The sequence below is a fragment of the Giraffa tippelskirchi genome, chromosome X (assembly GCF_054371585.1).
Source record: "Giraffa tippelskirchi isolate mGirTip1 chromosome X, T2T-mGirTip1v1.2.pri, whole genome shotgun sequence".
Lineage (NCBI taxonomy): Eukaryota > Metazoa > Chordata > Mammalia > Artiodactyla > Giraffidae > Giraffa > Giraffa tippelskirchi.
In genome coordinates this window covers 77,754,981-77,780,361 of record NC_137289.1, presented here as the reverse complement: position 1 = coordinate 77,780,361, position 25,381 = coordinate 77,754,981, and the positions used below count along the sequence as shown (strand labels likewise).

The following is a 25,381-nucleotide window of genomic DNA, read 5'->3' as shown; positions in this document are numbered from 1 at the left end:
TTATTGATATTTCTCCCAGCAATCTTGATTCCAGCTTGTGCTTCTTCCAGTCCAGCGTTTCTCATGATGTACTCTGCATATAAGTTAAATAAGCAGGATGACAATATAAAGCCTTGACGTACTCCTTTTCCTATTTGGAACCAGTCTGTTGTTCCATGTCCAGTTCTAACTGTTGCATCCTGACTTGCATACAGGTTTCTCAAGAGACAGGTCAGATGGTCTGGTATTCCCAACTCTTTCAGAATTTTCCCCAGTTTATTGTGACCCACACAGTCAAAGGCTTTGGCATTGTCAATAAAGCAGAAATGGATGTTTTTCTGGAACTCCCTTGCTTTTTCAATGATCCAGCGGATGTTGGCAACTTGATCTCTGGTTCCTCTGCCTTCTCTAAAACCAGCTTGAATATCTGGAAGTTCAAGGTTCACGTATTGCTGAACCCTGACTTAGAGAATTTTGAGCATTACTTTAGTAGCCTGTGAGGTGAGTGCAACTGTGCGGTAGTTTGAGCATTCTTTGGCATTGCCTTTCTTTGGGATTGGGATGAAAACTGACGTTTTCCAGTTCTGTGGCCACTGCTGAGTTTTCCAAGTTTGCTGGCATATTGAGTGCAGCATATTCAGAGCATCACCTTTCAGGATTTGAAATAGCTCAACTGGAATTCCATCACCTCCACTAGCTTTGTTCGTAGTGATGCTTCCTAAAGCCCACTTGACTTCACATTCCAGGATGTCTGGCTCTAGGTGAGTGATCACACCATCATGATCATCTGGGTCATGAATATCTTTTTTGTACAGTTCTTCTGTGTATTCTTGCCACCTCTTCTTAATATATTCCACTTCTGTTAGGTCCCTACCATTTCTGTCCTTTATTGAGCCCATCTTTGCATAAAATGTTCCCTTGGTATCTCTGATTTTCTTGAAGTGATCTCTAGTCTTTCCCATTCTATTGTTTTCCTCTATTTCTTTGCATTGATCACTGAGCAAGGCGTTCTTATCTCTCCTTGCTATTCTTTGGAACTCTGCATTCAAATGGGTATATCTTTCCTTTTCTCCTTTGCTTTTCACTTCCCTTCTTTTCACAGCTATTTGTAAGGCCTCCTCAGACAACCATTTTGCTTTTTTGCATTTCTTGCATTTTTTGCATAGCTGTACATTCACATTTTTTATAACAGATGATAGATTAATAATTCATGCATTCATACATGAATTGATACATTCATTCTGACTTCTTTGACAGAGCTAAGGAAAAAATCACCAAGAGAAGGCTGAGATCATGACAGCATGTGAACAGAGAAAGAAGACCTCTTTTACAAAACTCAAACTTTCTTGATTTAGGTAGCAAATGAATAGCAGGTTATATATTGTCCTGGAGAAATCAGTGATCCCAGGAGATTAGAAAACATTGATTATTACAGAGAAGTATAAAGAAATGGGATTTAAAAAACGACAGAAAAGGAGTGAAATTAGACCTTCCTTTGTGTTTATCATTTGATAATTTAGAAATGGCACATTTATCAGATTTCTACCTATGTGTTCAATTTTTTGCTAAATGTTTAAAAGAAAAACAAATGAGGGCAAAAAGCATTCATTACCTTTCCAAAGGATCCCTGACCAAGAACTTTGAGCAACTCAAATTGTGCAGGATCTGCTTTCTCATATCCTTCCTTAACATGATGAGTAATAGGGATTTCTTTAACAACTCCTTCATCCTGTAAAAAGAAATCCAAGCAATACTCAAATATAGTTACAACATCTTATGATTAGCTCCATTTAGAACCAGAAATCACAACAGAAATAATTTAATGCCTAACTCCTTCAATCTAGCACAGAGTTTAACGGGCTACTAGCATCCCCATTTCCTGGGTTTTGTAACGCACAGATAACACCACAACCTTTATAATTTCATGTAAACAGAAGCATACAAGATCTGTGCTTCAGCTTCTGTTCCAACTAAGTAGAGATAGAAGAAAAACATCAACTGAGTTGCCTTTTAAGACCTTCACAAGTACAGAAAAGTAAAAATCCTTGTAAATTGTGACATGACAAAAACTGTGATCCTCAAGAGTTCTTTCATTATACCATTTTAAATAGCCAGTGATACACAAATATTTAAATGTCCAGCTATTCATATCATTGGAAAAGAAACTGGCATGGATAAACAAAATTTGCAAAGCCCAAACATGTTTCCAGGCCATATGCCTACTTTTATTGACATTTTACATACATTGATAAATTATATGCCAGATTTCCTACCAACTGTGTCAGGCAGAAGGCATGCCACCCTGGAACTGTTTCTACCCCTTGATATAGGAGTCTATATCAAGACTACACTCAGGTGAACTATAATTCTAGCCCCTACACAGTAGTGAGGATTTAAAAACAAAACAATAAGCAAATTTTCAGATGTATTACGTATCACAAAATAACAAGAGCTGGGATATATTATCCAAACTTCTGACTGTATATGGGAGAAAACTGAGACCCAAAGAGTTCAAGTTCACATGACTAGTTAATCACGATGTCTAAAAGTCATTGTAGCTTTCCATTATATCATATTAATTCTGGTCTGGATGGCAAGAATGTTCTCAATCAATTCACCTTTAAATTAACTCATTGACCAATGGTGACTGTGGCCAAAGTGGACAAGAGTATGGTCCCAAGTAAGTTAGGCTTCATGGTACCTAAAATGACTACCATGTTATATAATCCAACAGAGTAAATTTAGCTCTAGGGGGTAGAACCCATTAATCAGTCAGAAATGAAGTATCAGTTCTGAAAAATATGCCCCTGGATGTTTCTTTTTTTAATATTTATTTTTAATTGATTGATGATTGCTTTACAATACTGGTTTGATTTCTGTCATACATCACCATGAATTAATCATAGGTGTACATATGTCCCCTCCCTCTTGAATCTCCCTCCCACTTCCCGCCCATTCCCATCCCTCTAGGTTATTACAGAGCCCCAGTTTGAGGCCCCTGAGTCACACTGCAAATTCCCATTGGTTATCTATTTACATATGGTAGTGTATATGCATCCATGCTACTCTCCCCATTCATTCACCCTCTCCCTCTTCTCCCCGACCCTTGTCCATAAGTCTGTTCTCTAGGTCTGCATCTCCATTGCTGCTTTGTGAACAGATACCTCAGTACCATCTTTCTAAATTCCATATATATGTGTTAATATATGGTATTTGCTTTTCTCTTTCTGACTTACTTCACTCTGTATAATAGGCTCTAGGTCCATCTACCTCATTAGAACTGACTCAAATGCATTCTTTTCATGGCTGAGTAGTATTCCATTGTATATATGTACCACAGCTTCTTTATCCATTCCTCTGTCGATGGACTTCTAGGTTCCTTCCATGACCTGGCTATTGTAAATACTGCTGCAATGAACACTGGGGTACATGTGTCTTTTTCACTTTTGGTTTCTTAAGGGTATATGCCTAGAAGTGGTATTGCTGGGTCATATGGTGGTTTTATTTCTAGTTTTTAAGGAATCTCCATACTGTCTTCCATAGTTGCTGTATCAATTTACATTCCCACCAGCAGTATAGGAGGGTTCCCTTTTCTCCACATCCTCTCCAATACTTGCTGTTTGTGGATTTTTTTATTGTGGTCATTCTGTGTGGTGTGAGGTGATATCTCATTGTAGTTTTGATTTGCATTTCTCTAATGAGTGATGTTGAGCATCTCTTCATGTATTTATTAGCCATCTGTATGTCTTCTTTGGAGAAATGTCTGGTTAGGTTTTTTGCCCACTTTGATTGGGTTGTTTGTTTTTCTGGTATTTATCATTGCAACTAAAAGAATAAAATACCTAGGAATAAACCTACCTAAGCAGACAAAAGAACCATATACAGAAAACTATAAGACACTGATGAAAGAAATCAAACATGATATAAACAGATGGAAGGATATTCCACGCTCCTAGGTTGGAAGAATCAATATTGTGAAAATGACTATACCACCAAAAGCAATCTACAGATTAAATGCAATCTCTATCAGATTACCAATGGCATTTTTCACAGAACTAGAAAAAAAAATTCACATTCATATGGGATCCCAAATAGCCAAAGCAATCTTGAGAAAGAAGAATGGAACTGGAGGAATAAACTTATCTGATTTCAGACTATACCACAAAGCTACAGTCATAAAGACAGTATGGTACTGGCACAAAACCAGAAGTACAGACCAATGGAACATGATAGAAAGCCCAGAGATCACCTCACGCACATATGGGCACCTTATCTTTGACAAAGGAGGCAAGAATATACAATGGGAAAAAGACAGTTTCTTCAATAAGTGCTGCCAGAGGAACTGGACAACTATGTGCAAAAAAAAAATGAAATTAGAATACTTCCTAATACCATACACAAATATTAACTCGAAATGGATTAAAGACCTAAATATAAGACCAGAAACTACAAAACTCTTATAAGAAAACATAGCCAGAACACAGTATGACATAAATCATAGCAAGATCCCTTATGACCCACTTCCTAGAATAATGGAAACAAAAACAAATAAGTGAGATCTAATTAAACTTAAAAGCTTTTGCACAGCAAAGGAAACTTAAACAAAGTGAAAATACAACCCTCAGAATGGGAGAATATAATAGCAAATGAAACAACTGACAAAGGATTAATTTCCAAGATATACAAGCAGCTTGTCCAAGGATGTTTCTTATACATCAAAAGAGTATTTCACTAGACTCTTTTAAGTAGCTATGAGAGTGAGTTTCCTCTTTGAAAAAGGGTCTTTTTTTGTAAAAATGTTAAGGACTTTTTTAATGCAAATACATATGTTTTGTAACTGACATTTTGGAATTACATTAAAGTATGGCATATCTTTATGCATCTTTGCAATATATGTATACCAAAAGCAACATAAAATTGCATACTCATTAATAGTACAATTAGCTGATTTTATACCACATATTATGAATGCAGTAAAAGTCTTCGAAGTATGGACTGTAACAAAAACATAACTTATTGGGAGTTTTCTCCAGTGGAAAGAACACTGGCAGAAAAGTCACAGACTAAGTTTTGCTTCTAGCTCTGTCATTCATAAGCTAAGCAGCCTTGGCCAAATCACAAACCACTCTACCTCAGTGTTCCCACATAACAAAAATTACATTAGATTGTTCTTTAAGGTCCTCTCCAAGTCTGTGATATTATATTGAACACAATACAGTATTTTTATGTTTATAACACACTTCAGTTTCTGCCACGTTTACAATCATCATTAAAACATGGGTCATAACATCATTTTTAAAAAATGTTTGGAGCTAAGAAACAGCTATACTCTATCCTACTTAGTTTCACCAAAACTAAGCAAGTCTTTGAATGGAAATGTCTGTCTAATGCCTCTTCTAGTTAAAATCCATATATGCCCATCATTTAAAAATGCAATATGTCCTTTGATTTTTAACAGTATTACACAATAAATTTCTGACATGAAAATGCTACTAGATTAGAAAAGACTTTTTCCAATAGACAGCCACCATATAATACTGTCACATTGTGTCCTAACAGCTTATTACCTTGTCTTTCCCACTAGACAATGAGCTTCCTGTATCCAGGTAATATCACATTCAACTCTGCATTCCTAATGCTTAGCACAATAATTGTTTGACCCTTTGGGAGTGGACAGCACAAAAGAGTCCAACCAATTTCATAAAATGGGACTGGAAAAAAAACTTATTTTTAAGAAGAAAGATTTGTAAAGGTAAAATCAGTAATAATCTTCAAAATTATCTTTAATTACCTTTTAAAAACATAAAAATATGTATGAAGGATTTATTTTTTAAAATACACAAAGGAAATGGGGAAACAGCAGATTCATTCAGATTAATGGAATTATGTCAAATTTGAATAGAACTGACTTTGTGATAATAATATATCTAAATTTAATAATATAAGCATTTTTTCCTTAGAGTGTGAGGAATATAAATAATTTTCCATATTATTCATGATCAATATTTTTTTTTGGCCATGTCATGTGGCATGTGGGATGTTAGTTGCTCAACCAGGCATTGAACTCGTGTCCCCTGCACTGGAAGCATGTAGTCTTAACCACTGGACCATCAGGGAATTTCCCATGATTCTTATTTTTATTATACTGTGCTATACTCAACACAAATAAAGGGCATAATGACCCCAGAATCTGTACTTTTAAAAACTGCTAATATTAACTTATTGACTGGCCATCTGCCTTTTATAGATATATGTTCCTGGACAAATAGCTATATGTATTACATTACTAAATTATGGCTAGTTTGCCTTTTAGACAGTAATTTACAAATGTTCTAGTTTTTAAAAATTACTTTTAGAATATTTATTCAATACACAAATTTGGGTCCCACCCTCAGAGATTACGGTTCATTAGAACTAGAAAGGGAACTCAGGCATATATATTTTTTAAGGCACACCCCTGGAGGATAAAATGGCCACCACTCCAGTATTCTTCGCTGGAGAATCCAATGGACAGAGGAGCCCAGCAGGCTATAGCCCATGGGGTTGCAAAGAGTTGGACACAACTGAGCAACTGAGCACCAAGATATATATATATATATAAGATATATATATATATCTTATATATAACTATATATATATATAGTTAGATAACATGTGCACAGAAATATACACACACATACACACACACAATTAGCTACTTATTACACAATTATTTTAGCATTTGTATGCAATTAGCTCTTTTGCTCTGTCAAATTATCTGGTACCCTCTGGTGTCATTACTTCCAATTCTGGTCTTTCTTATTTCATCTTCTCCCTACCCTATGATTGTCTATCGCCCAACACTTCTCAGCTTCCCCAAGGTTACATTTATTGATGCTTACTATTTAAATGGTCTTCCCCACCCCCTCATCTTCAATCCTCCTTCCTTCCTCCACCTCGCTTTCTTCTGGTTCTATACCATTCTGAAAGCTTGAGTGGCAGCAATGTAACACAAAATAAGGGAGTAATGAACTTATCAGTGATCCATTTGTTTTTCCTAAGAGTGAATCATCTTTGAAAAAATTTTCCTATCCTGGTATAATAATGTTGTATTATTATTATCTTATCTTCTCATGATACTTAGCTTCTCATAATACTCTTTTTTCTTTATTTACTCACTCAAAAAAATCAAGAACACTCATAAAGCACATGCTATGCATTAGTCACTAAGCTATATACTAGGACTTGAGCACTTGAGGAAAGCGAATGCGGTCAGAAATATAATTTTCCTTAACAAGACAAAAAGGTATATAATATATAATGGGCTGAAACATGTCCCCTCAAATACATATGCTGAAGTCCCACAGTACCTCAAAATGTAACTGTATTTGGAGATAGGGTCTTTAAAGGTCAATAGGGTGGGCCTTAGTCCAATATGACTGGTGTTTTTATAAGAGGAAGAAATCAGGGCACAGACACACACACAGGAAAAAGCACGTGAAGACACAGGGATCTACAAGTCAAGCAGAGAGGCCTCAGAAGAAACCAGTCCTGCCAACATCTTGAACTTATAGTCTCCAGAATCGAAAGAAAACAAATTTGTTGTTTAAGTCACCTAGTATGTGGCACTTAGTTATGACAGCCCTAGAAAACTTATGCACAGTACCTAATTTTAGTTAATCTGCATAAAAAAAGTTGGTAGTGTAAAATTAAGATTTAATAACTTTGAAATAGGGACTTCTATTCTTTCCAACATCAAATGACACATTTTAGGCAAGGGTAATTATGAGTTAAAAAAAATTTTTTTGGAACATCATAGTAATTATTGATAAACAGAAAAGCTACAAAGGTTCAACTGCAACCAAAATAATATGCTCTGACATCCAAAATTTGTGATCACGTTTTTCAATTTATGGAGCCAACAATGTTCTAACACTGGAAAAACATACTGATAAAGTATAAAGCAAGCTACCAAATACACTACTGCTCCATTTTTTGACAACTGATTTTATTAGGAGGAAGAAATCACATGTTAATCAAAAGGAGAAAGATCTGATGACAATCTATTAGAAAACCATACTTCTGTTACAACAGTTTCATAGGACTGTGGAACTGAGCATTGATACCTCCAGAAAACACATCAAAACAAAAGAAGAAAGATTTTTAAAGTCTAAATTTTGGGTTTTAATGTAATAATGCAATATCCACTTGTTTGCTTTATTGGTGGGTTGATAGGCCAGTTTGATCAATCTGAAATTTCAAGAAGCACTTAAACTACAGATCTGTTAAAACATACATGCAGAAATCTGGAAAAGAATCTTGATGTACCCTTCTTACAGAGTGAATAATCCAGGGCCACTGTAAACCAAATCAAGTATCACCATACTTTGAAATAAGAATAATGGCAATAATAATGTAAATGTCAAAACACCACTAGAGTGAACTAAACAGATCAGATGATGTACATGTTGGAAAGTAATTGTAGAATACTTAGCCTTGCAAAACTGTATCAATTTGTATTGGTGACTGACAAACAAGTGTAGCAAACTAGCTCCCACCTAGGATGGTTTATTCTACTTTTTTATTAGAGTTGGCTCTTTAGTTTCCTCATATATAAAATGGGAATAAAACCTGCCCAAACCATTTAAGATCTTGGTTATAAGATTCAACTAAGAATTTTGAAAACCACAAAACATCTATAACAATTAAAGTTATTAAACTTATTTGTACTCTTAACTGTTGCATTCCTCATGGTGTAGCATATAATTCCACCTTACAGTGGTTGTCCATTAACATTTAGTTGAACCATAATTTTCCTTAAGAGTTTTGTGAGTTTGTAGTACAATGGCTCCATTAAAAAAAAAAGGTAAGAGGGGAATAAATGAATGAAAAGCAGAAGCAAGCATCAACTTTGAAAGGGAAATACTGAAGCACAACAAAGCTAAATGGAAAGATAAACAGAGGAAGGAAAAACAAACCATATAGGAAGAAGGCACTTCAACTTAACATATTCCCTACTTATGACTACATATAAGTTTAAGTAAAACACACTTCTGAGAGAGTATTTAAAGGATTCTTATGTGAGAATCATGTCAATAATGGTTTCTAAAATTAGAAACTTAGGGCTTAAAAATATCAGGAATCAGTTTTGTCCTTTTGAATATACATTTTCAGTTAAATGTAACATTTACATCTCTGTAATAAAAATGTAAGAATGGCATGGAAGCATGTAAATTATCACATGTGAAACGAATCGCCAGTGCGGGTTCAATGCATGATACAGGGTGCTCAGGGCTGGTGCACAGGGATGACCCAGAGGGATGGGTTGGGGAGGGAGGTGGAAGGGGGGTTTTCGAAGGGGAAAACATGTACACCAATGGTGGATTCATGTCAATGTATGGCAAAACAAATACAATATTGTAAAGTTAAAAAATAAAAAATAAACTAATTTAAAAAAATGTAAATCAACTTAAAGTCTTTTGAAAAAGGGGGATTAGCTCAAGATGGCAGAGTAGAAGGATTACTCTCACCCTTCCTGTGAGAGCACTGGAATCACAACTAACTGCTGAGCAACCATCAATACAAAAACGTTGGAACCTACCAAAAAAGATACCCCAAAACAAAGGAGAAACCACAGAAAAATGGAAGGAGGGACACAATCACAACAGAATCAAATCCCATACCCGCCAAATGTGTGACCCACAAACTGGAAAACAATTACACCACAGAAGTTCTCCCACTAGAGTAAAGGTTCTGAGCCCTGTGTCAGGGTTCCCAACCTGGGTTCAACAATGAGAAGAGGAATCCCCAGCATCTGACTTTGAAGGCCACTGGGATTTGACTACAGGAATTCAGCAGGACAGGGGAAAACAGAAATTCCACTCATAGAAGGCACACACAAAGTCTTATGTGTACCAAGACCAAGGGGTAGAAGGTAATAACCCCATAAGGGACCAGGTCAGACCGACCTGCTAGTATTAGAGGGTCTCCTGCAGAGGTGAGAGGTGGCTGTGGCTCACTGTAAGGACAAAGATGCTAATAGCAAGAGTTCTGGGAAGGATTCATTGGCATGAGCCCTCCTGAAGGGCAACATTAGCTCCATCAAACAACTTGTAGGCTCCAGGGCTGGGCAGTGTCGAGCCAAACAACCAACATGAAGGGAACAAAGCTCCAGTCACCAGCATACAAGCAGATTAAAGTTCTACTAAGCATAGCTGTACCCAACAGGGAAACAAAACCCAGCTCTACTCACCAGCAGTCCCTCCAATCAGGAAGCTTCCACAAGTCTTTTATATAGCCTCATCTATGAGAAAACAGACACCAGAAGCAGAAGAACTACAATCCTGCACTCTGTGGAGCAAAAACCACAACTGAAGTGAGTTAAACAAAATGAAATGGCAAAAGATTATGTCCCAGATGAAGGAACAAAATAAAACTCCAGAAATCAACCAAGTGAAGTGAAGATAGACAATATTCTGGAAAAAGAATTCAGAAAAATGATAGGGAAGATGATCCTGAATCTCAAAGAAAGGAGGCAAGGATTGGGAAGATGTAAAAAATGCTCAAAGACCCAGAAGAACTAAAGAACAAACAAACAGAGATGAACAATACAATAATTAAAATGAAAAATACTCTAGATGGAATCAATAACAGAATAACTGAGTCAGAAGAGCAGATAAGTAACTTGGAAGACAGAATGGTAGAAATTATTGCCATGAAACAGAATAAAGAAAAAAGAATGAAAATAAATTAAGACAGTCTAAGACACCTCTAGGACAACATTACACACACCAACATTCATTATAAGGATCCAAGGAGAAGAGAGAGAGAAGGACCTGAGAAAATGTCTGAAGAGATAATAGCTGAAAACATCCCTAACATGAGAAAGAAACAATCACCTAAGTCCAAGAAGTGCAGAGTCCCAAGCAGGATAAATCCAAGGAGGAACATGCCAAGATACACAATAATCAAATTGACAAAAATTAAAGACAAAGAAAAAATATTAAAAGCAACAAGGGAAAAACAAAAAATAACATGCAAGGGAACACTGATAAGGTTATGAGCTGATTTCTCAGCAGAAACTCTGCAGACCAGAAAGGAGTGGCAAGATATATTTAAAGTGATGAAAGGGAAGAATCTACAACCAAGAATACTGTACCCAGCAAGGCTATCATTCAGATTTGATGGAGAAATCAAAATCTTTTCAGAGAGCAAAAGCTAAGAGAATTTAGTACTACCAGACCAGCTTTGCAACAAATACTAAAGCAACTCCTCTAGGTGGGGAAGAGACCAGCAACTTAAAAAACCTTGTACACATATAGACTGCGATATCAAAACCTCATGGGAACAGTAAACCCCAAAACTACAATAGATGCACACATATAAAAGAAAAGGCAACCCAAGCACAACACAAAAATGGCCATCAAACAAAAAGAGAAAAGAATAAAAGAAGAGGAGAAAAAGACCTATAAAAACAAACCCAAAACAATTAAGAAAATGACAGCAAGAAGATACATACCAGTAATTACTTTAAGGTAAATGGATTAAGTGCTTCAACCAAAAGACAGAAACTGGCTGAATCAATACAAAAACAAGACCTGTATATATGCTGTCTACATGAGACAGACCTACCTCAGATCTGGGGACATATACAGACTGAAAGTGAGGGGACAGAAGAAGGTATTCCATGCAAATGGAAATCAAAAGAAAGCTGGAGTAGCAATACTCATAGCAGACAAAATATACTTTAAAATGACTATTATAAAAGACAAAGAAGGGCATTAGATAATAATCAATGGATCAATCCAAGAAGAAGATATAAGAGTTGTAAATATATATCCACTCAACATAGGAGTACCTCAATGTATACAGCAAATACTAACAGCCATAAAGAGAGAAACTGACAGTAATACAATGATAGTAAGGGACTTTAACACATCACTTTTATCAATGGAAAAATGATCCAGACAGAAAATAAGTAAGGAAACACAGGCCTTAAATGACACATAAGACTAGATAGACTTAACTGATACTTATAGAACATTCAATCTAGAAGCAGCAGAATACACATTCTTCTCAAGTACACAGGGAATGTTCTCCAAGACTGACTACATGCAGGGCTACAAAGTGAGCCTTGGTAAATTTAAGAAAACTGCAAGCATATGAAGCATATTTCCTGACCAAAACACTGTGAGATTAAAAATAAACTACAAGAAAAAAACTGTAAAAAATCACAAACACCCGAAGGCTAAACAACATGCTACTAAATAACCAATGGATCACTGAAGAAATCAAAGAGGAAATCAAAAAACACTAAGAGATAAATGAAAATGAAACCACAACAATCTGAAACCTATGAGATACAACAAAAGAAGTTCTGAGAGGGAAATTTATACCAATAAAATCTTACCTCAAGAAACAAGAAAAATCTCAAATTAATAACCTAACCTTACACCTAAAACAAGTAGAGAAACAACAAACAAAACCCAAGTCAGTAGAAGGAAAGAAATCATAAGTTTAGAGCAGAAATAAATGAAAGAGAGACAATGAAAACAATAGGAAAGATCAATGAAACTAAGAGCTGGTTCTTTGAAAAGATAAACAAAATTGTTAATCCTTTACCAGGATCATCAAGAAAAAAAAGGGAGAGGATTCAAATCAATAAAATTAGAAGTGAAAAAAGATAAGTTACAACTGACACCACAGAATTACAAAGGATCATGAGAGACTACTACAAATAACTGTATGCCAATTAACTAGACAACCTGGAAGAAAAGGACAAATACTTTTTAACAAAATTCAAAACCCACTTATGATAAAAACTTTCAAGAAAGTAGGCAAAGAGGGAATATATCTCAACATAATAAAGATCATCTACAACGAACCTACAACTAACATTATACAACCGAATCCACAACTAACATCATACTCAACGATGAAAAGCTGAAAGCATTTCCTCTAAGATCAAAACAACACAAGGATGTCCACTCTCAGTAACTTTACTCAATATAGTTTTGGAAGTACCAGGTAATGCAATCAGAGAAGAGAAAGAAAGAAAAGGAATCCAAATTGGAAAAGAACTAAAACAGTCACTATGTGCAGATGACATGATAGTATACATAGAAAATCCTAAAGACACTATGAGAAAACTGTTAGAACTCATCAATGAAATTGGTAAAGCTGCAGTTCACAACAGAAATCTGTGGCATTTCTACACATTAACAATGAAAGATCAGAAAGAGAAATTAAGGAAACAATCCCATTTAGCATTGAAACAAAAAGAGTAAAATACCTAGGAATAAACCTACCTAAGGAGACAAAAGACCTGTACTTCTAAAACTATAAGATGCTAATAGAAGAAATAGAAGATAACACAAACAGACGGAAAGATAAACCATGTTCTTGGACTCGAAGAATCAATACTGTGAAAATGACTATACTACCCAAGGCAATCTACAGATGCAATGCAATCCTTAACAAATTACCAATGGCATTTTTCAAAGAACTAGAACAACAACAACAAAAATCTTAAAATTTGTATGGAGACACAAAAGACCCAGAATAGCCAAAGGAATCGTGAGGGGGTTGGGGATGGGAGGACCTTGAGGAATCAGGCTCCCTGGCTTCAGACTATACTATAAAGCTATAGTCACCAACACAGTACGGCACTGGAACAAAAACGGACATATAGCTCAACAGAATCATATTGAAACACCAGAGATAAACTCACACACCTACAGTCAATTAATCTATGACAAAGGAAGGAGCCAAGATTATACAATTGTCGAAAGACAGTTTCATCAACAAATGATACTGGGTAAGCTGGAAAGCTATATACCAAAAATGAAACTAGAACTTTCTTTAACACCATCAGTTCAATTCAGTTCAGTCACTCAGTCGTGTCGGACTCTGTGACCCCATGAACTGCAGCACGCCAGGCCTCCCTGTCCATCAGCAACACCCTGAATCCACACAAACCCATGTCCATTGAGTCGGCGATGCCATCCAGCCATCTCATCCTCTCTCATCCCCTTCTCCTTCTGCCCTCAATCTTTCCCAGCATCAGGGTCTTTTCCAATGAGTCAGCTCTTGGCATCAGGTGGGCAAAGTACTGGAGTTTCAGCTTCAACATCAGTCCTTCCAATGAACACCCAGGAATGATCTCCTTTAGGATGGACTGGTTGGATCTCCTTGAAGTCCAAGGGACTCTCAAGAGTCTTCTCCAGCACCACAGTTCAAAAGCATCAATTCTTTGGTGCTCAGCTTTCTTTATAGTCCAACTCTAATGCACAAAAATAAGCTCAAAATGGATTAAAGATCTAAATGTGAGACCAGACACCATAAACAACTTAGAAGAAAACATAAGCAGGACACTCTCTGACATAAATTGAAGCAATATATTTTTTAATCCATCCCCAGAGCAATGAAAATAAAAACAAAAATAAACAAATGGGGCCTAATTAAATTCAACAGCTTTTAAACAGCAAAGGAAACCATAAACAAAACAAACAGACAACCCAAAGATTTGGAGAAAATATTTGCAAATGATGTGACTGACAATGGATTTGCCTCCAAAATTTATGAACAGCTCATGCAGCTTAGCATCATGGAAACAAACAACTCAAACAAAAAATGGGCATAATACCTAAATAGATTTTTTTCCAAAGAAGACACAGAGATGATCAAGAGGCATATGAAAAGACGTTCAACATTGCTATTTATTAAAGAAATGCAAATCAAAACCACAAAGAGTAACAACTCACACCAGCCAGAAGCACTATCAGCAAAAAATCTAAAAAGAGTAATTGTTGGAAAGGGTGTGGAGAGAAGGTAATCCTCGTACACTGTTGGTGGGAATGTAAATTGGTACAGCCATTATGGAGAATAGTATGGAGGTTCCTTTTAAAACTAAAAATTGAATTACCATATGACCCTGAAATCCCACTGATGAACATATATCCAGACTAAAACATGACCCAAAAGGATATGTGCATCCCTATGTTCATTGCAGTACTGTTTACAATAAGCAAGACATGGGACCAACCTACATGCCCATTAAAAGAGGAATGGATAAAAGAATGAAATAATGCCATTTGCAGCAACATGGATGGACCTAGAACCTTTCACACTGAGTGAAGTAAGTCAAACAGAGAACGAGAAATATCATATGATATTGCTTATAAGCAGAATCTAAAAAGAATGATACAAATGAACTTACAAAACAGTAACAGACTCACAGACTTACAGAAGGAATTTATGGTTACCTGGACAGAAAGGTTCCTCTGTCCATGGGATTTCCCAAGCAAGAATAATGGAGTGGTTTCCACTCCATTCTCCAGGAGATCTTCCCTACACAGGGATTGAACCCATGTCTCTTACATCTCCTGCATTGGCAGGCAGGTTCTTTACCAGCTGAGTCACCAGGGAAAGGGCGGGGGAAAGGGATAGTTTGGGAGTTCGGGACTGAGATGTACACCGTGCTACATTTAAAGCAGATAACCAACAAGGACATACTGTATAGCACAGGGAACTCTTCTCAATATTATGCAAAAACCTAAATAAGAAAAGAATAGATATACACGTGTGTATGTATATAGATAAAAAGATATAATTATACATATATAGATACACTTATACAACTAGCTGTGAAAAGAAGAGAAGTGAAAGGCAAAGGAGAAAAGGAAAGATATACACATTTGAATGCAGAGTTCCAAAGAATAGCAAGGAGAGATAAGAAAGCCTTCCTCAGTGATCAATTCAAGAAATAGAGGAAAACAATAGAATGGGAAAGACTAGAGATCTCTTCAAGAAAATTAGAGATCCCAAGGGAACATTTCATGCAAAGATGGGCTCAATGAAGGACAGAAATAGTATGGACCTAACAGAAGCAGAAGATATTAAGAAGTGCCAAGAATACACAGAAGAACTATACCAAAAAGAACTTCATGACCCAGATAGTCACAATGCTGCGATCACTCACCTAGAGTCAGACATTCTGGAATGCGAAGTCAAGTGGACCTTAGGAAGTATCACTACAAACAAAGCTAGTGGAGGTGACAGAATTCCAATTGAGCTATTTCAAGTCTTAAAAGATGATGCTGTGAAAGTGCTACACTCAATATGCCAGCAAAACTGGAAAACTCAGCAGTGGCCACAGGACTGAAAAAGGTCAGTTTTCATTCCAATCCCAAAGACATGCAATGCTAAAGAATGCTCAAACTACTGTACAATTGCACTGATCTCACACGCTAGTAAAGTAATGCTCAAAATTCTCCAAGCCAGGCTTCAACAGTACGTAAACCGTGAACTTCCAGATGTTTAAGCTGGATTTAGAAAAGGCAGAGGAACCAGAGATCAAATGGCCAACATCCGATAGATCATCGAAAAAGCAAGAGAGTTCCAGAAAAACATCTACTTCTGCTTTATTGACTATGTCAAAGCCTTGCGCTGTGCGGATCCCAACAAAATGTGGAAAATTCTTCAAGGGATGGGAATACCAGACCACCTGACCTGCCTCTTGAGCAATCTGTATGCAACAGTTAGAATTGGACATGGAACAACAACTGGTTCCAAATCGAGAAAGGAGTATGTCAAGGCTGTATATTGTCACTCTGCTTATTTAACTTACATGCAGAGTACATCATGGGAAATGGTGGGCAGAATGAAGCACAAGCTGGAATCAAGATTGCTCAGAGAAATATCAATAACCTCAGATATGCAGATGACACCATCCTTATGGCAGAAAGTGAAGAAGAACTAAAAAGCCTCTTGACAAAAGTGAAAGAGGAGAGTGAAAAAGATGGCTTCAAACTCAACATTCAGAAAACTAAGATCAAGACATCTGGTGCCATCACTTCATGGCAAATAGATGGGGAAACAGTGGAAACAGTGACAGACTTGATTTCTGGGGGCTCTAAAATCACTGCACATGGTAATTGCAGCCACGAAATTAAAACACGCTTGCTCCTTGAAAGAAAAGTTATGACTAACCTAGACATCATATTAAAAAGCAGAGACATTACTTTACCAACAAAGGTCCATCTAGTCAAAGCTATGGTTTTTCCAGTGGTCATGTATGGATGTGAGAGTTGGACTATAAAGAAAGCTGAGTGCTGAAGAATTGATGCTTTTGAACTGTGGTGTTGGAGAAGACTCTTGAGAGTCCTGTGGACTGCAAGGATATCCAACCAGTCCATCCTAAAGGAAATCAGTCCTGAATATTCATTGGAAGGACTGATGCTGAAGCTGAAACTCCAATATTTTGGCTACCTTATGCGAAGAACTGACTATTTGAAAAGACCCTGATGCTGGGAAAGATTGAAGGTGGGAGAAGGGGATGACAGAAGATGAGATGGTTGGATGGCATCACCAACTCAATGGACATGAGTTTGAGTAAACTCCGGGAGTTGGTGATAGACGGGGGGCCTGGTGTGCTGCAGTCCATGGGGTCACAAAGAGTCAGACATGACTGAGTGACTGAACTGAACTGAAACATCTATATGTATGTCTGTCTGTCTGTCTGTCTATCTATCTATCTGTCTATCTATATATATATACGTAAGTGATTCACTACACTGTACACCTAAAACTATCAAAACATTGTTAATCCACTATATTCTAATATAAAATAAAAAGTGAAAAAAGATTCAGAGACTAAAAATATTGCTGACTTTGTGCTAATGATATCAACAAATGCCTAATCATCACCTTTGGAAATTCATAAAATACTGGTAGTGTTAAAAATATGTATTTTATTTGAGGGAATAATAAGCATTCCATATAAACTTTAAGAGAAATGCAAATCAAAACCACAATGAGGTATCATCTTACACCAGTGAATGCCCATCATCAAAACTTCTACAAATAGTGAATGCTGGAGAGGGTGTGGAGAAAAGGAAACCCTGTAAAACTGCTGGTAGGAATGCAAATTGGTACAGTCCCTATGGAGAACAGTGTGGATATTCCTTAAAAAACTGGGAATAGAATTGCCATATGACCCAGCAATCCACTGATGGGCATATACTCCAAGGAAACCATCACTAAAAGAGACACATGTACTCCAATGTTCATTGCAGCATTATTTACAATAGCTAGGACATGGAAGCAACCGAGATGTCCATCGGTCAATGAATGGATAAGGAAGTTATGGTACATATACACAATGGAATATTACTCAGCTATAAAAAAAGAATGCATTTAAGTCAGTTCTAATTAGGTGGATGAACCTAGAGCCTATTATACAGAGTGAAGTAAGTCAGAAAGAGAAAGACAAATACTGTATATTAATGCATATATATAGAATCTAGAAGGATGATACCAACAGTCCTATGCACAGGGCAGCAAAGGAGACACAGGTGTAAAGAAGAGACTTTTGGACTCAGTGGGAAAAGGAGAGGTTGGGATGATTTGAGAGAATAGCATTGAAACATATACATTACCATATGTAAAACAGATGACCAGTGCGAGTTCAATACATGAAGCAAGGTACCCAAAACCAGTGTTATGGGACAACCTAGAGGGATAGAGTGGGAGAGGTATGGGAGGATAGGGTGACACATGTATACCTATGGCCAATTCATGTTGATGTATGGCAAAAACCATCACAATATTGTAAAGTAATTATCCTCCAATTAAAATAAATAATTTTTTAAAGTGAATATAAATGGTTCAAAAGCTACCAAATATGACCATGCTTTATTTTGACAACATAAAAAATTAACTCATGTCAGTCATCTACTAAAGAAGAATCCTAACATATTTTTTCTAACCTGGACAGTGTTCGGAGAAGTACAGGACTAGGTGGTGAAATATGATATCAGATATCTTTTACTAGTGACCTATTACCGAATACTTACCAAATGTAAAGGCTGTCTTGAGAAATGGAAAAATTCTTCATAACAAATCTAGATATATTAAAACCACATTAACTACAATTCAGCTTTGCTAATCATATGCTAGATATACAGAGTGTGGGAAGCATTTTATTTAATTTTGCTTGTTTTAATTAAAGAAATCTAATGACCATGAAAGTCTACAGCTACCAGTCTACAGCTACCATAAATGAGCTGGAGAAGACTGGCTATCTAAATTAGCCAAGCACAAAACAGCATCAGGCCACAGAGGCAATAACATATAAAGCTCAGATTTGAAGAATACTGTTTAAAGAATCTATGCATCATAGAGCAGTGTGTATAACCCACCAGCATTTTTGATAAAAAAGCCAATCACAAAAAGACACAGACGCCAGAATCACACTGGAATCAGTTCAGTTCAGTTCAGTCGCTCAGTCATGTCCGAATCTTTGCGACCCCATGAATTGCAGCACGCCAGGCCTCTCTGTCCATCACCAACTCCCGGAGTCCACAAAAACCCATGCCATCAAGTTGGTGATGCCATCCAACCATCTCATCCTCTGTCGTCCCCTTCTCCTCCTGCCCTGAATCCTACCCAGCATTAGGGTATTTTCCAATGAGTCAACTCTTCGCATGAGGTGGCCAAAGTATTGGAGTTTCAGCTTCAACATCAGACCTTCCAATGCACACCCAGAATTGATCTCTTTTAGGATGGATTGATTGGATCTCCTTGCAGTCCAAGGGATTCCCAAGAGTCTTCTCCAACACCACAGTTCAAAAGCATCAATTCTGTGGTGCTCAGCTTTCTTCACCGTCCAACACTCACATCCATACATGACCACTGGAAAAACCATAGCCTTGACTAGACGGACTTTTGTTGGCAAAGTAATGTCTCTGCTTTTAAATATGCTATCTAGGTTGGCCATAACCTTCCTTCCAAGGAGTAAGCGTCTTTTAATTTCATGGCTGCAGTCACCATCCGCAGTGATTCTGGAGCCCAAAAAAATAAAGTCTGACACTGTTTCCCCGTCTATTTCCCATAAAGTGATGGGACCAGATGCCATGATCTTAGTTTTCTGAACGTTGAGCTTTAAGCCAACTTTTTCACTCTCCTCTTTCACCTTCATCAAAAGGCTGTTTAGTTCTTCTTCACTTTCTGCCATAAGGGTGGTGTCATCCGCATATCTGAGGTTATTGATATTTCTCCCAGCAATCTTGATTCCAGCTTGTGTTTCTTCCAGCCCAGCGTTTCTCATGATGTACTCTGCATATAAGTTAAATAAGCAGGGTGACAATATACAGCCTTGACTTACTCCTTTTCCTATTTGGAACCAGTCTGTTGTTCCATGTCCACTTCTAACTGTTGCTTCCTGACCTGCATACAGGTTTTTCAAGAGACAGGTCAGATGGTCTGGTATTCCCATCCCTTGAAGAATTTTCCACAGTTTATTGTGATCCACACAGTCAAAGGCTTCGGCATAGTCAATAAAGCAGAAATAGATGTTTTTCTGGAACTCTCTTGCTTTTACGATGATCCAGCGGATATTGGCAATTTGATCTCTGGTTCCTCTACCTTTTCTAAAACCAGCTTGAACATCTGGAAGTTCACGGTTCACGTATTGCTGAAGCCTGGCTTGGAGAATTTTGAGCATTACTTTACAAGCATGTGAGATGAGTGCAATTGTGCGGTAGTTTTAGCATTCTTTGGCATTGCCTTTCTTTGGGATTGGAATGAAAACTGACCTTTTCCAGTCCTGTGGCCACTGCTGAGTTTTCCAAATTTGCTGGCATATCGAGTGCAGCACTTGCACAGCATCAGCTTTGAGGATTTGAAATAGCTCAACTGGAATTCCATCACCTCCACTAGCTTTGTTCATAGTGATGCTTTCTAAAGCCCACTTGACTTCACATTCCAGGATGTCTGGCTCTAGGTGAGTGATAACACCATCGTGATTATCTGGGTCTTTAAGATCTTTTTTGTACAGTTGTTCTGTGTTTTCCTGCCACCTCTTCTTAATATCTTCTGCTTCTGTTAGGTCCATACCATTGCAGTATTCTTGCCTTGAGAACCCCATGAACAGCATGAAAAGGCAAAAAGACAGGACACTGAAAGATGAACTCCCCAGGTCAGTAGGTGCCCAATATGCTAATGGAGATCAGTGGAGAAATAACTCCAGAAAGAATGATGGGATGGAGCCAAAACAAAAACAATACCCAGCTGTGGATGTGACTGGTGATAGACACAAAGTCCAATGCTGTAAAGAGCAATATTGCATAGGAACCTGGAACGTTAGGTCCACGAATCAAGGCAAATTGGAAGTGGTCAAACAGGAGATGGCAAGAGTGAACATCGACATTCTAGGAATCAGCAAACTAAGATGGACTGGAATGGGTGAATTTAACTCAGATGACCATTATATCTACTACTGTGGGCAAGAATCCCTTAGAAGAAATGGAGTAGCCATCATGGTCAACAAAAGAGTCCAAAATGCAGTACTTGGATGCAATCTCAAAAACGATAGAATGATCTCTGTTCGTTTCCAAGGCAAACCATTCAATATCATGGTAATCCAAGTCTATGCCCCGACCAGGAATGCCGAAGAAGCTGATGTTGAATGGGTCTATGAAGACCTACAAGACCTTCTAGAACTAACACCCAAAAAAGATGTCCTTTTCATTATAGGGGACTGGAATGCAGAAGTAGGAAGTCAAGAAACACCTGGCATAACAGGCAAGTTTGGCCTTGGAGTACAGAATGAAGCAGGGCAAAGACTAATAGAGTTTTGCCACGAGAACGCACTGGTAATAGCAAACACCCTATTCCAACAACACAAGAGAAGGCTCTACACGTGGACATCACCAGATGGTCAACACCGAAATCACATTGATTATATTCTTTGCAGCCAAAGATGGAGAAGCTCTATACAGTCAGCAAAAACAAGACCAGGAGCAGACTGTGGCTCAGATCATGAAATGCTTATTGACAAATTCAGACTTAAATTGAAGAAAGTAGGGAAATCCACTAGTCCATTCAGGGATGACCTAGATCAAATCCCTTATGAGTATACAGTGGAAGTGACAAATAGATTTAAGGGACTAGACCTGATAGACAGAGTGCCTGATGAACTATGGACAGAGGTTCGTGACATTGTACAGGAGACAGGGATCAAGAAATTCCCCATGGAAAAGAAATGCAAAAAAGCAAAATGGCTGTCTGAGGAGGCCTTACATATAGCTGGGAAGAGAAGAGAAGAGAAGCGAAAAGCAAAGGAGAAAAGGAAAGATATTCCCATCTGAATGCAGAGTTCCAAAGAATAGCAAGGAGAGATAAGAAAGCCTTCCACAATGGAATAGGGAACCACAACCCCCCCACTACAACAATCCTATATATGAAAACATAAAAAAGAAGGATGATATATTTATATTGTTAGTGTTTCTTATCACCCATATCATTTAATTGTCACAAAACAAATGTCTAAAGTATCACACAGCATGTTTTAAGTCCAGAAAACTTAGGCCACAAATTAAATCAAATCCTTGAAAGTGATTCTAGGTGCTTTATTCACCAAAATTTTAGATTCCCCTTTCTAGCCACTGAAGTTGATTGCCTAATATAAATGACATTAGAATCCAACACTATATTTTTACTGTCTTTCCATTAAAACTATATGTCTTGCCTCATGTTTTAAAAATAATTTTATTAGAGTACAGTTGACTTACAATGTTGTGTTAGTTTCTGCTCTACAGCAAAATGAATCAGCTATATATGTACATATATCTACTCTTTTTCAGATTCTGTTCCCACATAGGTCATTACAGTGTACTGAGTAGAGTTCCCTAGTAGGTTCTTATTAGTTATCTACTTTATATATAGGAGTGTGTATATGTCAAACCCAATCTCCCAATTTATCCCTCCCCACTCTTTCCCCTTTGGTAACCATAAGTTTGTTTTCTACATCTGTGACTCTATTCCTGTTTTATAAGTAAGTTCATTTGTATCATCAGTTTTAATTAAAATTAAGATTTAACTATAACCCTGTGTATATATCTATGTGTTTACATTGGCTACACATGTGCACATGCATAGATACATACAAACATCGTTTCTCCCTCCTGTGGTGTGGGGCATGGTATTTTCCTGCTAATTTATTAATACTAAAATACACCCTTCCCCTTTACCTTTGTATTTCCTTACACTCTTTTATAAACTAGCAACATAAATATTACTATGCCTTAGCCCATATGATCTGCAGATATAGCTCGAGATGATTTTGATATAAGTTTACATTTAATCATACTTAAAATTAACATAAAAGTTATTATGTAAACTACAAAAGCTAAAATGACAACATTTTACCTCCCACCTTGTTAATCAGAACTGATATTATTGTATACATCTTCAGTATCTGCAGAGGAAGCTGATTTTTACATAGAACATTTCAAAAGAGAGTATTGGACAAACCCAATTTAAATCTCTCTGCTTTTTCCTACCTGAGAAAAATTCACTTTAACCAGTTTCAGGGGGGAAAAAGACATGAAAGATGATTTTATCCACAACTAAAAAAGAAAAGAACAGTGTTTTCCTTATTTTCCACTTCTTTGCATCTGCACAATGCACAACCGACCTAATATGAGGCACACTGGGTCATTAAGTCTTGATTCTGCTACCTGTTAGTCTTATGGCCTAGCATAAATCACAGTAACTTCTACAGGTCTCAGCAGACTTATCTATACAATGAAGGTATTATAGAATGTAATGTCTGAGTCTCCTTCCAGGTTGAAGTAAACTACAATTCTATGACGTATATCATAGACATGACAATCAAAATATCAACATCCATGGGGATGTCTATTTTTGTCAAAAAGTGCAAATGGAAGTGTTAGTTGCTCAGTCATGTCCAACTCTATGTGACTCCATGGACTGTAGCCCTCTAGGCTCCTCTGTCCCTGACATTCTCTAGGCAAGAATACTGGAGTGGGTAGCCATTCCCTTCTCCAGGGGATCTTCCTGACTCAGGGATTGAACCCGGGTCTCTTGCACTGTAGGCAAAATCTTTACTGTCTGAGCCACCAGGGAAGCCTACTTAAGTCAGACCCTCCCTAAAATCTTAAGAACACTCTTCTATGTAATGAGATCTTGTAAAATGAGAGACTAGGATTACAGCCCTTGCATAGAATGGCCTAATATTAAATAGTTAAGCAGATCATGGCATCTGGTCCCATCACTTCATGGGAAATAGATGGAAACAGTGTCAGACTTTATTTTTTGGGGAAACATGGGAAATAGATGGAAACAGTGGAAACAGTGTCAGACTTTATTTGGGGGAGCTCCAAAATCACTGCTGATGGTGATTGAAGCCATGAAATTAAAAGACACTTACTCCTTGGAAGGAAGGTTATGATCAACCTAAAGAGCATATTTAAAAGCAGAGACATTACTTTGCCAACAAAGGTCCGTCTAGTCAAGGCTATGGTTTTTCCAGTAGTCATGTATGGATGTGAGAGTTGGACGGTGAAGAAAGCTGAGCGCCGAAGAATTGATGCTTTTGAACTGTGGTGTTGGAGAAGACTCTTGAGAGTCCCTTGGACTGCAAGGAGATCCAACCAGTCCATCCTAAAGGAGATCATTCCTGGGTATTCATTGGAAGGACTGATGTTGAAACTGAAATGAAACTCCAATACTTTGGCCACCTCATGCAAAGAGTTGACTCATTGGAAAAGACCCTAATGCTGGGAAGGATTGGGGGCAGGAGAACGGGATAACAGAGGATGATATGGTTGGATGGCACCACCAACTCGATGGACATGGGTTTGGGTAAACTCCGGGAGTTGGTGATGGACAGGGAGGCCTGGCGTGCTGCAATTCATGGGATCGCAAAGAGTCGGACATGACTGAGCGACTGAACTGAACTGAAGCAGTCTTTTAAAATAGTTAGAAATTTCTGAAATAATTTACATGCAATTATTTTTGAAAACCAGGTAATAGATTTCAAATGAACTCAGGTTATCCTTTTAGTTAAATATCTTCATGTTAGATCTCCTTTCTACCCTATAGCTGAAGACAGTCTTATTTAATTCAGAAGACCCTGAATTTTAATCCAGTTACTCATATATTGGCAATAAATATTTCATCCATTAAACTTAAAATGGGTAAATTTCATGGCGTATAAATTATGCTCCAATAAAGTTGTTTAAAAAAATTTATGGATAAGAATTTCTACCAAGAAAATCTGTCCTATACTTTGAACTACTGCTATTTTATTAAGAATTGGATTTGCTTATTAACTTACCTAAATACATTTCTTTAATTGACATAAGATTTTCTCCTTTGATATTATTCTTTGCCCTTATATTTGAAAAATGTAGCTTAATAATGTGAATACTTACTTGGCAAGAATCTGCTTCTCCCTCTTCCATTGGCTCATCGACCATTTTAAGACCATTCACCTGAAAAATATTGTTCAAAAACTGAAGTTCAAGAGTACTGGAATAAGAGTCGTAACTAAGAAAAAAATACAACCCTAGGCTGCCCTTCACAATTTAACAAGACCCACATTTAATGAAACACAAAA

At 37.2% G+C, this 25,381-nt stretch overlaps 1 protein-coding gene across 5 annotated transcripts in view; it reads right to left on the bottom strand.

Annotated features, from left to right (window-relative positions):
• Nucleotides 1-25,381, bottom strand: part of RPS6KA6 (ribosomal protein S6 kinase A6) — a 202,411-nt gene that overhangs the window by 136,317 nt on the left and 40,713 nt on the right. For 4 of the 5 annotated variants that reach the window (XM_081566554.1, XM_081566553.1, XM_081566555.1 and 1 more), the window contains 2 exons: nt 25,197-25,256; nt 1,592-1,708 (listed from right to left, as the gene is read on the bottom strand). In XM_081566554.1, the coding sequence (XP_081422680.1) occupies nt 1,592-1,708; nt 25,197-25,256 (177 nt within the window). The remainder of the gene's footprint in view (nt 1-1,591; nt 1,709-25,196; nt 25,257-25,381) is intronic. The other variant, XM_081566556.1, reaches the window with a different exon arrangement.